General features: G+C 47.2%; 1 protein-coding gene across 5 annotated transcripts in view; it reads right to left on the reverse strand.

Moving 5' to 3' along the window:
• Nucleotides 1–13,430, reverse strand: part of CARM1 (coactivator associated arginine methyltransferase 1) — a 212,864-nt gene that overhangs the window by 10,008 nt on the left and 189,426 nt on the right. For 3 of the 5 annotated variants that reach the window (XM_085600660.1, XM_085600659.1, XM_085600661.1), the window contains exon 15: nt 2,162–2,230. The exons of the other annotated variants lie outside the window; for them this stretch is intronic. In XM_085600660.1, the coding sequence (XP_085456786.1) occupies nt 2,162–2,230 (69 nt within the window). The remainder of the gene's footprint in view (nt 1–2,161; nt 2,231–13,430) is intronic. 5 annotated transcript variants of the gene reach the window in all.

Raw genomic sequence — 13,430 nt, forward strand, 5'->3', positions numbered from 1 at the left:
AGGCAGGATATTTGGCAGCACAATGTGGAACATTAGACAGTACTCATACTGTACTAAAGAGAACCTATTTGTCCAGGGTATCTGCATTCCACTGTGAGGAAAAGAACTGTTTTTCCCAGAAAGGTGTTGTGAAGACAGAAAATGGAAGTGGAGTATGTTCTGTGGTGGTGAAGCACCCCAGTGTGAGCCACCCTGGCCTCTGCCATGAGAAGAGTTTGGAGGGCTGAATGTTCTGAAAGGACTGCTGCTGGTTGCCCTGAATTTGAGAGGATGCAGATGCCTTGGATCCAATTCTGGCTTGATGTTTCCAACAGGTGGAACGTTTGTGTTGCAGAAAGGGCACCCATGGCAAGGTGTGTCTTATTAAATATTTTTCTAATAACGTCATCAACCCGTGGCCTGAAGAAATGCTACCCATGATACAGCATGTTAGAGATGCTGTTGCAGCTCAGGTCAGAAACAAAAGTCATAGCCCGGCATGGCAGCATAGAAGGATACTGGTGTTAATACCTCTAGAGGCGATATCGGTGGCAGCCAAGGTGATCTAATGTTCACATTAAATATCACCCTATGTGAGGCATCCACGGTCAGTGTGCCTCTGTATCTTTCAGTGGAGACTTTCTTAGCATCCAGGGAGGCTCTCTGGGTCGAGAAGGGGTTGTTGGCAGGCATTGAGGGTGATTGTTGAGCCTGTACTCTGGGCTCAATGCCAGACTCTCTCATAGTGATCTCTTGTCAGTCTGAGGATGCTCAGGCAGTTTGGTAAGAATGGCGTTGCTGCAACACTGAGGCCCCAGGTGTGGGCCTGGTCTTTGAAACCAGTTGCTTCAGGGCTGGATGCACGGCTCCTCCTGCTCAGAATCAAATCTTTCCGAGTAAAACATTTAGGAGCTCTCGATCTCCACCTCACCTCCGGCAGGTGGAAGATCAGACGTGACCGCCAGCCACCTCCAAGATGTCAACTATTTCAAGGGAAGCTTGTTCTTGCATCCTTTGATGTGCTAAATACCTTTCTCCTTGTTACTGGTGGGTCTTCTAGCAGCAAAAAACTTGACGGGTGTCATAGGCATCCTATTCATGCTCTGGCAACAGAGGCTGCACACACCACAGTGGTCCGACCAGGGATACTTTGCCTTTTACCAACAGCAAATCTGTAATGGTTTCCGTTGTATACCATCCCTCTACTTTCATTATTTGTTATACAAAATGAAATTGGCAGTCCTGTTATTGCCGGTATGTGGGGGCTTCGATTGCTATGGTCAACGAGTTAACAGTGTCTTAAATGAAGGTGCTAGGGTGTCAGTGAAAATGCTCCGAACAGGTGTTGGATAAGTAGCAATTGTTTAAGTCACTGTGATAATGAACTTGAAGGCTGGTATTACTCCAGCGGAGAATGAGTCTACGCCCAAGTCTGATGGCAGAAGAAAATCTGTAGTGGAGCCGTTGCCCTGCTGCACTGTGAACTAAGGGAGGAGTCACAACAGGTCTTGTAACTCGAAACATCTTAAAAAGAAAAACAAATTGTAAACATCCAGGCCCAACACCAGATGGCAAAAGAATGTGGAGCCTCTAAATCTACAGCTACACATGCTTCAAGCAATTGTTATGCCAGCTAAAAAAGAAAAAGAAAATTCATACACATTTATACAATCTATCAAATGCCGCATGGTAATCCATGGGGTTTACATTGTGAATTTAGTGCAGGTTAAACTGGGACAACATGAAGGGCAGGGGCAGCATGTGCTCTCTCACACTGACTAGCCTTCAAAATAGACCCCGCCATCCACTAAGGAATCAGCAACATTAACAGGATAACGGAAGATATTTGCTACGCATGCACAACTGGTATTTGCAACAATGATGTTACATGAGTCTTCAGACTCTGACAATCCAAAAAACAACATCAATGTCCTCAAATGGGGAAGTTAACACAACAGGCAACCCAAAACCTGCATTTCCCAATTCTGAAAAAAATAGCTTACATCCTAAACCAAATCCTTTTCCTGTACTACCTTTCACTTATTGCAGCCACTGGTACGGATGCTCACAAGAGTTCCACTTTCCTATATACCACTCCCACACCAGAGCTCTGATGGCATGCCAATCACTCGACCCCAACCCTCTGTGCTGCGAGAGAGACGCACCCTCCTTTCCACATTACCTTGCACAATGCCCGTGCTCATAATCGATCCCATCCTCGAGTGGGTGTGGTTCACAATCCCTGTGTTTGCTGCAGAGAAAAGAGAAGAGCCAGGGGCAGGAAATAAAAATAAAAGTTAAGGCTAAAAAAAAAAAAAAAAAAAATTACGAAAAAACTTAAAAGGCTGGCTGCTTCCTGCGAGGCGAAGCCACAGGGCAGTGGAGAAAAACAACAAAAACATTTTTGTTTAGATCTCCAGCGTTTCTCCACTAGACACTGAAATTGTTTTTGTAATTCAGGCCACGTCTCTAGAGGGGTCACCCGAAAACATCAAATTCCATAATATTGCCATCTGAGCTACTTCATCCTAAACATAAGAGAAGGCCGTACACTAGAAGTCCGAATAAACTAAGGCAGCACAAGGTTACCCACCTGCTACAGTAGTTCTCCAGCAATGAGATAATTTCTAGAAATTCACATGATTGACAAAACTGGCTGGTACAGAGTGATGGCCTTGGAGCACTTTGCACAGAAATGTTTTATAGCCCTGTAATGCCATAAAGAAGCCAAACACTTGCAGGGCGAGAACACTATCTACAATGTTCCAGTCACACTTTAATCACTTCACGGTCTGAAAGTGTAGGTAGAATCAGAAAAAGAGGATTTCATATAATATTTTAGAAGTTACCCAAGGGGCACTTCCTACTGCACCAAGAGGTGTTCTAGATTCAAAGATGTGGACAAGGTAGTGAGAAGCTACTGGGATGGGCTGCCAAAGAATGAATCCTATCAAAACAGATTCTCAACTAACTCCTGCATAGGCAGCGAAGAGGCACTTTCAGAAATATGCACTCGCCTCCAAGTAGTTGCTTTTAAATTCTCAGCAAGAGTAAGACTACATTACTAGTACTGGAGCTAAACAAAGCCTTTGGACATCCTTTTCCATCTTAGAAGTCCTTGATGTGCTAGAGATTTCGATATGAAACAGCAGCAATCAGTTAGACACCACTGCAGTCCTCTGCACATTTTGGTGTATCCAAATAACCGTTTGCGTCAAGGGTACGACAAGACCGCTCACATACAGCAAAAAAAAAAGGGAAGGGGAACCTAAAAGAAAATAGGGTATTTGATTACCATGAAAATCAGAACTCCTCACTGAGAAGTACCACCTATTTGGAAAATGAAACAGTTCAGAGAAGTCATGAATCTCGCTAATTTTCTGGTATAAGTCATGAAAATGTTGAACACTACTCAGTGAAGAGCACTTAAGCTGCATTTAAGAAAGGCTAAAAAGAGACTTTTGATCAATCAAGAACTACAGGAGCCTCCTGAGCAGGACTACTGTATCAAAGAGCTCACATTTTATTTGCAGACTCCAAACAAAACCACATATGGATAAAATATTACAGTAGAAAAATGAAATACCAAGGTCCTAGGTGAGTCAGAATAGCCATCACACCACAGTGCAAAGAAAGCCATTCTTTAAAAATTAGCCATACTGAGGAAACTGAATTCCCGTCCATGTTCATCTAGACGTTTTTCATATTAACTTTCAGAATCCGAGGACAATCTAGAGGAGGATGACAAACTAAGACAGTAAGAGCTGTGGTCTGCTGCGCTGAATCGAAGATAAAACTTTACCGAGTAACAGATGATTCTGCAGGAGGGGAAAAACCATTTAAAGACCGTCAGGCATGCGGAGCGTCAATGCCTGGTCCACACCAGTCATGTAAAACGGATGAATGGGGGATGCAAAGAGTAGTCATAATAAAGGGAATCACAAGTACTTTACACTGAAACATGCGCTTTGATCCAAAGATTGTCTTCCAAGAAATTCTCCAAAGCAACAGAGAACTGAGGCTATCTGCCTGGTCTTAGATCATGATATTTATAAAAATGACTTGTGATGCCAAAGTTCTTTATCCAAATTTTTTGATTCTTGGCTGTCAATTTTGAAGTGACTGCCCAATTTCCCCTACGATCGACTATCCATGCTGGAGGAGCTGCTGTTTATTATCCACTGCTTAAAGTAAGGAGGAACCTGAAGAAAAGGCCCCTCAGAAGGCCGAGACAGGAGCATGGCAAATACAGATAATGAGAGCAGACTGTTAATTAAACCCACTGATAGTTGAACACAGCAAGCAAACAGCATGCTTTCATTGAACAATTGGATGCTATGTTTGTAATGAAACAAAATGCTTCCAACTTGTTATTACTTAAACGGAAAATGAGTTCTGCTTTGGTGCATTTGCTGTACTGTGTTTTTACAGATGCAAGAGGCAAATGTTGATCTGGAATCACATTTATAGATCACTTTCTAAATACACCAAGCTATTTGTTCAAAGGGAATCGACTTTCTGGCTTCCTGATAAACAGGATATTAACTCAATACATTATTAAAGAAGCTGATACTTACCCATTACCTGTTTTGCATCTCTTTTTCCTTTGTGGATTTGCATGCTCATGTAGAGCACCTGAATCCATTCAGGATTTTTGCTGCAAAGGGAAAGTTTTGCACCTAAGTGTTGAACTGCAGCCTTCTGCTTCTAAACTTTCTAAAAACCTGTGACAACTGCACCTCCTTTACAGAGAAAATACAAGCAGGATAGGTTATTCCCCTTTTTATCCAAACGCTTGTAATGTGCAACTCATTTAGGCTTATGAATGAGTTTGATGGTTCACATAAGCACTTGGAAATTGTTCTCAACAGTTACCACTGGATGCTCAAGGTGGAAATTAAATGATTTCTTCTAAAGAGATCTAAAGCATCAACACTTCCCAGGTAAATGCAGAATTCTAGGGAGCCCATTTACTGTTCCTCCCTTACTGTACATATGTTCCTAGGAACCTTGTATTTCTTCGTAGGCTTTGCCAGCTACACTCACCAATGCAGACAAAATAAAGAAGATGTTGACAATAGGTATAAGCAAAGCTTCCACAAGTTTTAATAACCAATATATCAAGTGTGATACTTAAGTTCCTTTGTAACTTGTCAAAGAATACAGAATCTGAAGCATTATGAAGGAGTTCTACAAAAATTATCTTAGATACTCATTTCACCCTGCACCTTTGCTGGGTCAGATTTTGGATTGAATTTTAGCCTGATCTTTAATGAACTCTTCAAACACTCTAGGAGTGAATGTTAAAAGGATATGGACATCAGGTTCAAAACAGCTTCATGTCTTGGGTTTGCACAGCAGCCATGGTTGGTCTCCTTGAGTTTGAGACTGTAGGCGGCGGGTCAATTTTCAAACTCCCAGGATGCAAGTATGGTGTTGCTATCAACTTTTTGAGTGTTTATCCCCTTTTAGGATCGGCTCAACACTTCAGGTGGATTACGGATTTCTGTTTTAATTTCACCAATTTGAGACTATGGAAGAAATAGCTCCTTCAGCTCAGTACACAAATGCCTGCTCTTCCCTTATAAGACAGCACATTTGATGCAATCCTGATGTTCACTGCGGATAGCTCGAAGGTCAAGAGTTATATTTTTGATACTTCCCCAAAAAAGCTGAAAATTCCAGACAAACAACGTAAGAGGACCAAACATTCCAGGCCACCTACAGCTAACAATTATTTTTAAAGGGGGAGAGGCACAGTAATCCCATTTTCAAAAAACATCTATACATTTATTTTTAAACTCCGTTTTTGACTGGGATAAATATTCATCTTCAGTTTGCGTAAGTGTATGAAAATAAACTGTGCCATGAAGCACCAAAGTGTTGGTCATTTGCTACTGTCACCTGGTGTCAACTTGGGAAATCAAAGGCCTTCTCGGACTGGAAAATAAGGACCAGGCTGATACATTGTTAACTTCTGAGACAACCAGAAAGACAAGGAAAGGGCTTACTGCACTCACTGAATTAATGTACACTTTCTTGGGGAAGCTCTTAAATGTGGGTTACTGTCACATAGATCATGCTGTAAAATACCATAACTATAAAGGTGCAAAAATGTTCTGAGGGCGTGCTTACAGAGCATAACCCATAAACTAATTAAACCAATTCTCATGTGCACAGTGCCAGCAGCCAGTGTGCCACGCATACGAGTTGTGCGCCAATGGTCAGTAATAGGGAAAACCATCACCCAAGGTCCTGAAAAGCAGAAGACTGCTAGACATTTCACAGAATCCCTGACAAACTAATTAAATTCAAAGAGAACTACACAAGAGCATGTTAAACAACTGACTTTCTATTAAGCCAAGTTTAAAAGAGAGAATGGAAACAGACAACTAGAATTTCCGGGGACTATGGCTTAACAAAATATTAAATACTCTTCTAATAACTGTAGACCGAAATGACATTAACTTTGAAGCCCTTCTTCCCATTTATCGGAGATTGAACTTTAACTTTACATGTACACTGAACTTGATACGTTTTTTAATAAAAATGTCACTCACCTAAGAGACATTTTCAGTTCTGTAATTGCATACTATATTGTGGCTGCATTTATATAGCTCATGCATGATCTAACTAAGGTAGTGAAGAACTTTCTCGACTTCGAGTACGCTACCACAACCCCATGTTAGAGGTTATATTGCATATCTGATCTATCTACTTTTGAAGCAAAAGTTAGTGTTTGTTCATTCTTTTGAATAGGATGTAGAATTAAAAACTACTACCAAATACACATTCTTAAATGCTACAAATGCAAAGGAATCTTGCTAGAATAAGACCGAATGACCTGTGAACAAAGCTACAATGGCTCCCAATTAGCTTCTCTCAGAAACTAAAGAAAGAGGGAAGAGTAATCTACACTCCATAGTAAAGGGATCAACAGCTCAAAAGGATTAATTCTTAATTGCCAATGCTTTTAGACAAGGAATAACTCATACACAAGCTTCGTATGTTAAAGCTGCTATACACAGTTGATAACTACAGAGGCAGGACCTTCAGTTTTCTGAGAAAAATTTGGGAAAACATTTGAAGAGCCAATACATTAAAAATCAGAGTGCTGGTGCACAATTCAATAGGAAAAAAACACTAAAAGTGAAAAAATAAAACCAAGACAACCTCAGAAATATAGATTTGGAGTAAGGAAATACTGAACTTTCTCCTTAAGAAATAAAACTTCAACAATTCAAACTACATAAAAGAACTATTACAAAATATATCTATCTACACCATAAATAACAGTAATTCATGCAGAGTTGAGTAAAAAATTTACACGAAACAGAAATTAACTGTGATCTTGCCATTATGGCCCCAGGCAGAGAGAGTAGTTGCTAATTCGCGGAGTCTACTTCTGTGAAAAGTGCTCAGAGAACATCCCCAGATCTGTAAAGATGTGAACCTCTAAAAATGTCATATGCTGGAGGGTCACATATACTTGTACTCCTGAAGTTGAAATCTACATTGGAACTGCACAATTCAAAGTTCCAGAGACAAAAAGTATGTACAAATTTATTTTTCACCATCTGCTATGATATGACAAATACTACCAGCTTAACCCATGGTCAACCCTTCCCCAAGGTCTTGGTATGGGGAAAGAAAACCTCCACTATCCAATTCCCGTAACACACAAAATGTTCCATGGCAGTGATTCTGTCCCTGATGCTTCCTAATTAAGTTCACTACGAAAAGAAGAAACACATGCATTTGATGGATAGAGATCCAGTAAGGACCGGAGCACTGACTGAGAACTGCTTACTAAGCAAGAAAAATACAATAAAACTATGTTCCAGTGGAAAAGGAAAGAGTTAGAATCTGCACGCTGGAGTGAAGTTGGGAGCCTTTTCTTTAGTGGAGAATCAAAGGGCAGATTTTGGTCTATGCTAGAGACGAACTGATAATGTGCATGAGAAGAGGAAAAGTTCATGTTTACCCTGTTCACAAGCACCAAATTCACAATTTCACAATCAATTAAAAAAAAATACAATTGTCCTACATCATTCCAACCATGCATTAGCACAGAGAATATGGTGGTTTCCCATATGGCTCTCCAAACATAGGTGCAAAACGGTGTGATGAAGGTGACCAATTTCAAAGCAAGGTTAAAAGAATGCCTTTATTTAAAGACTATTTAAATGTGCAAGTGTTAAGCTGTTAGTATGCACAAGATATATGTGGAGGGCTTTCCATCTGGGTTAGCTCAGGAGGGAGAGGAACAATACAACAAAGATGGACACCGTACATAAAAAGAATAATCAGAGGAGAGGTCAAGATAAGTCACATTCTTTTACTTACCTGTGACAACAGCTCCCCTGTGCAGATTTCTTCTTTACTGCACTTGGTGTTTTAATTATCTAACCACCCAATGCCGAGGACTTTCAGGGCGTGGGTTTTTTTGGGTAAGGGGCAGGAACACCTGTTTCAGTAGTGAATTCTGCCATCTTCCTACCATCAAAACCACCCTAATATTAACGCCATATTTATGAGTTTAGGGTCTCATTCTTTAAAACTGAGAAAAAAAATACCACAACTAACTAGGCTCACTGACTGTAGCTATGGATTCTGTGAAACTGTCGAACTTCCAGACTTTTCATCTTCAACAGGAATGCATGGGGGTAACCCGCTGCTCCACTAAAATGTTCCAGGGACAGATGAGGTAACTATAAAGGAAGGGAGGGGGACACAAAGGGAAAGGCCGAAAGGAAAAGGGGAAAAAAGGAGGGAGAAAGCCAAAAAGGGAGTGGGGGCAAAACAGGAGAAGGAAAGCCAGAAAGGGGATGCAGGAGGACAACTAAGGGGAGCGGGAACCAGACAAAAAGGGGAGGGGGGAGAGACCCGTCAAAAAGAGTATGAGGGGACCCGTCAAAAAGGGGAGTAAGGGGGGGACCCGTCAAAAAGAGGGAGCTGGCGGAACCAAACCAAAAAGGGGAAATGGGGGTGGCAAACCCGACAAAAGGGGGGGGTGGCGGCAAACCCGACAAAAGGGGGGGGGTGGCGGCAAACCCGACAAAAGGGGGGGGTGGCGGCAAACCCGACAAAAGGGGGGGGTGGCGGCAAACCCGACAAAAGGGGGGGGTGGCGGCAAACCCGACAAAAGGGGGGGGTGGCGGCAAACCCGACAAAAGGGGGGGGTGGCGGCAAACCCGACAAAAGGGGGGGGTGGCGGCAAACCCGACAAAAGGGGGGGGTGGCGGCAAACCCGACAAAAGGGGGGGGTGGCGGCAAACCCGACAAAAGGGGGGGTGGCGGCAAACCCGACAAAAGGGGGGGGTGGCGGCAAACCCGACAAAAGGGGGGGGTGGCGGCAAACCCGACAAAAGGGGGGGGGGCGGCAAACCCGACAAAAGGGGGGGGGGCGGCAAACCCGACAAAAGGGGGGGGTGGCGGCAAACCCGACAAAAGGGGGGGGTGGCGGCAAACCCGACAAAAGGGGGGGGGTGGCGGCAAACCCGACAAAAGGGGGGGGTGGCGGCAAACCCGACAAAAGGGGGGGGTGGCGGCAAACCCGACAAAAGGGGGGGGTGGCGGCAAACCCGACAAAAGGGGGGGGTGGCGGCAAACCCGACAAAGGGGGGGTGGCAAACCCGACAAAGGGGGGGGTGGCAAACCCGACAAAGGGGGGGGTGGCAAACCCGACAAAGGGGGGGGTGGCAAACCCGACAAAAGGGGGGGGTGGCAAACCCGACAAAAGGGGGGGGTGGCAAACCCGACAAAAGGGGGGGGTGGCAAACCCGACAAAAGGGGGGGGTGGCAAACCCGACAAAAGGGGGGGCGGCAAACCCGACAAAAGGGGGGGGCGGCAAACCCGACAAAAGGGGGGGCGGCAAACCCGACAAAAGGGGGGGGCGGCAAACCCGACAAAAGGGGGGGGCGGCAAACCCGACAAAAGGGGGGGGCGGCAAACCCGACAAAAGGGGGGGCGGCAAACCCGACAAAAGGGGGGGGGCGGCAAACCCGACAAAGGGGGGGGGCGGCAAACCCGACAAAAGGGGGGGCGGCAAACCCGACAAAAGGGGGGGCGGCAAACCCGACAAAAGGGGGGGCGGCAAACCCGACAAAAGGGGGGGCGGCAAACCCGACAAAAGGGGGGGCGGCAAACCCGACAAAAGGGGGGGCGGCGAACCCGACAAAAGGGGGGGCGGCGAACCCGACAAAAGGGGGGGCGGCGAACCCGACAAAAGGGGGGGCGGCGAACCCGACAAAAGGGGGGGCGGCGAACCCGACAAAAGGGGGGGCGGCGAACCCGACAAAAGGGGGGGCGGCGAACCCGACAAAAGGGGGGGCGGCGAACCCGACAAAAGGGGGGGCGGCGAACCCGACAAAAGGGGGGGCGGCGAACCCGACAAAAGGGGGGGCGGCGAACCCGACAAAAGGGGGGGCGGCGGACCCGACAAAAGGGGGGGCGGCGGACCCGACAAAAGGGGGGGCGGCGGACCCGACAAAAGGGGGGGTGGCGGACCCGACAAAAGGGGGGGTGGCGGACCCGACAAAAGGGGGGGTGGCGGACCCGACAAAAGGGGGGGTGGCGGACCCGACAAAAGGGGGGGTGGCGGACCCGACAAAAGGGGGGGTGGCGGACCCGACAAAAGGGGGGGTGGCGGACCCGACAAAAGGGGGGGTGGCGGACCCGACAAAAGGGGGGGTGGCGGACCCGACAAAAGGGGGGGTGGCGGACCCGACAAAAGGGGGGGTGGCGGACCCGACAAAAGGGGGGGTGAGGGACCCGACAAAAGGGGGGGTGAGGGACCCGACAAAAGGGGGGGTGAGGGACCCGACAAAAGGGGGGGGTGAGGGACCCGACAAAAGGGGGGGGTGAGGGACCCGACAAAAGGGGGGGTGAGGGACCCGACAAAAGGCGGGGGTGAGGGACCCGACAAAAGGCGGGGGTGAGGGACCCGACAAAAGGCGGGGGTGAGGGACCCGACAAAAGGCGGGGGTGAGGGACCCGACAAAAGGCGGGGGTGAGGGACCCGACAAAAGGCGGGGTTGAGGGACCCGACAAAAGGGGGGGGTGAGGGACCCGACAAAAGGGGGGGGTGAGGGACCCGACAAAAGGGGGGGGTGAGGGACCCGACAAAAGGGGGGGGTGAGGGACCCGACAAAAGGGGGGGGTGAGGGACCCGACAAAAGGGGGGGGTGAGGGACCCGACAAAAGGGGGGGGGTGAGGGACCCGACAAAAGGGGGGGGTGAGGGACCCGACAAAAGGGGGGGGTGAGGGACCCGACAAAAGGCGGGGGTGAGGGACCCGACAAAAGGCGGGGGTGAGGGACCCGACAAAAGGCGGGGGTGAGGGACCCGACAAAAGGCGGGGGTGAGGGACCCGACAAAAGGCGGGGGTGAGGGACCCGACAAAAGGCGGGGGTGAGGGACCCGACAAAAGGCGGGGGTGAGGGACCCGACAAAAGGCGGGGGTGAGGGACCCGACAAAAGGCGGGGGTGAGGGACCCGACAAAAGGCGGGGTGAGGGACCTGACAAAAGGGGGTGGGGAACCCGACAAAAGGGAGGGGGTGGGTAGCCAACAAATAGGAGAGGGAAGCAGAGGTGTTGAAGAGGAAGGAGGGAGGGGCAGTGAAAGAGGAAAATGCAAACCAGCAATGGTGAGCAGACTCAAAAGGTGTACTGCTTCCTACTCACAGAATTAGCAAAATGTTTCAGCTGGTGACTTCCTGAGCCTGGTTCAAAGAGGCTCTGAAGTAAACGTTTGTGGAATGCTTCAGTAGGTGGTATGTGCTGTCCCTCACAAATTAGTCACAGAATAAATTTTGACATATGTTAATAAATTGTCTTTAAAATACACAATTTAAAAATACAGGTTTACAATATAATACCCAAATACTCTCCAATTCCCCCCCAAAAAAGCACTCTTTCTATACTACGTTTCCACCAATCTTACTGGCCTGAAATGCTTCAAATTAACCTACAGCAAGTCAATTTCTTGAAAAAACCTGACTGACAGTGAACCCTGCTAGGAGACTACCATTCTGCCCCCACCTGTTAGGTGACTCACTTTTGCCCTGAAATAAATGTCATTTCGCTACACTGGCTAGATCCCTAAACCAAATCTTCGTGAGTTGATGTTTTGGTTCCAGCTCGCTGCCTACGCCCTCATTTGAGAAGCCGAAAGCTTCAACTGTTTTTGCCCTGGGGCATAGGGTGACAATACAGCCTCAGAATTGTATCCTCGAATCCAGTCTGAGTAACGTTTTCTGCACTTGTTTAACTAGAACTGCTTGGTTTTTGTGAGATTTGGGGCCTCTAAAATGCAGAAGACGTTCGAGGTTTTTATCTGGTCACTCACAGCACGTGACAATGAGATGTTTTTAGAGTCCCTAAAGACTGTCTGTGCACAATTCTATATCAGGACCGGAGGCGAGGACTACACTCTTCTTTCTCCACTTTATTCACAGCAGCCATTCAAAGATAAACAAACAAACCACTATTCCCATGAACCATTGGGAATAAAACACAAAACAATAGAGAGTCTCAAGATAGACAGTCCTCTTGCAATGCACCAATCGCGGGGCTCCTAGGAGTATGTAGTCCTCTGTCCCTCTTCACTCTCCCTCTTTCTTCGCTGCTGCAGCCAAGATGTGTCGCTGTTGTTTTCTCATACATGCTGTGTGGGTTTCTGTGCAGTGTTTTCCTATCACTTGCAGTGCTGTTAGCAGTGTTGGTCATGTGCTTTGCTGTTTCAGAGTTCTCTTTCATTTGTTCTCCGAATTTTAATTACGCGCGGTTTTGGTGGCCTGTCTTGGGCCTGCCTTCCATTTCAGCGTTATTGTAGATATGCGCTAGGCTTCAGCCTACATTCGCTGTTGATTTCCACAGTTTTTTCACTGTTTCGGCGAGGTGACCGCTACTCGGTCCTTCGCTCGGCCGTGGGAGCCTTCACACTCCCCAACGGCCGTTACCTTAGAGGTGCGGTCTCGCGGTGCCTTCCTCCCGCCGCCAGAGGGCGCCCAAACACGTCCTCTTGTTCGTCCGCGTCTCCGGCATTCCACACTGCTGAACCGAGACGCGGACGATAGCTAGAGCCTTGCCTGCCAGCACGCCCTGTTGTGGTCGGTATAACTGCCTTTTAGGCAGCGTTTCGCTCATTTACGCCCCCGTGAACGCTTGCATGCAGCGAGTCTGTACCTGCCATTAGGCAGTGTTGCTGGTTGGTTGTTTGCCTTCTTGGGGGGCCTGTATGCTTAGGTCTTTTTTGTCACGCTCCTTCAGGAGTCTGTATTGGGACAGTTTCTTCTGGCAGGCTGCTCTTTAGACTTACTGCACCAGGGCCGATTGTCCCATGGTTTTCTGCCCAGTATACATGCGGGCACAGCTCGACATACATTAGGCTGACACTCAGCCCTTCCCTAACAGTTGAGGCTACCCCTCACCAGTTACGCACTTACC

Source organism: Triturus cristatus, chromosome 4_2, assembly GCF_964204655.1.
Source record: "Triturus cristatus chromosome 4_2, aTriCri1.1, whole genome shotgun sequence".
Taxonomy (NCBI): domain Eukaryota; kingdom Metazoa; phylum Chordata; class Amphibia; order Caudata; family Salamandridae; genus Triturus; species Triturus cristatus.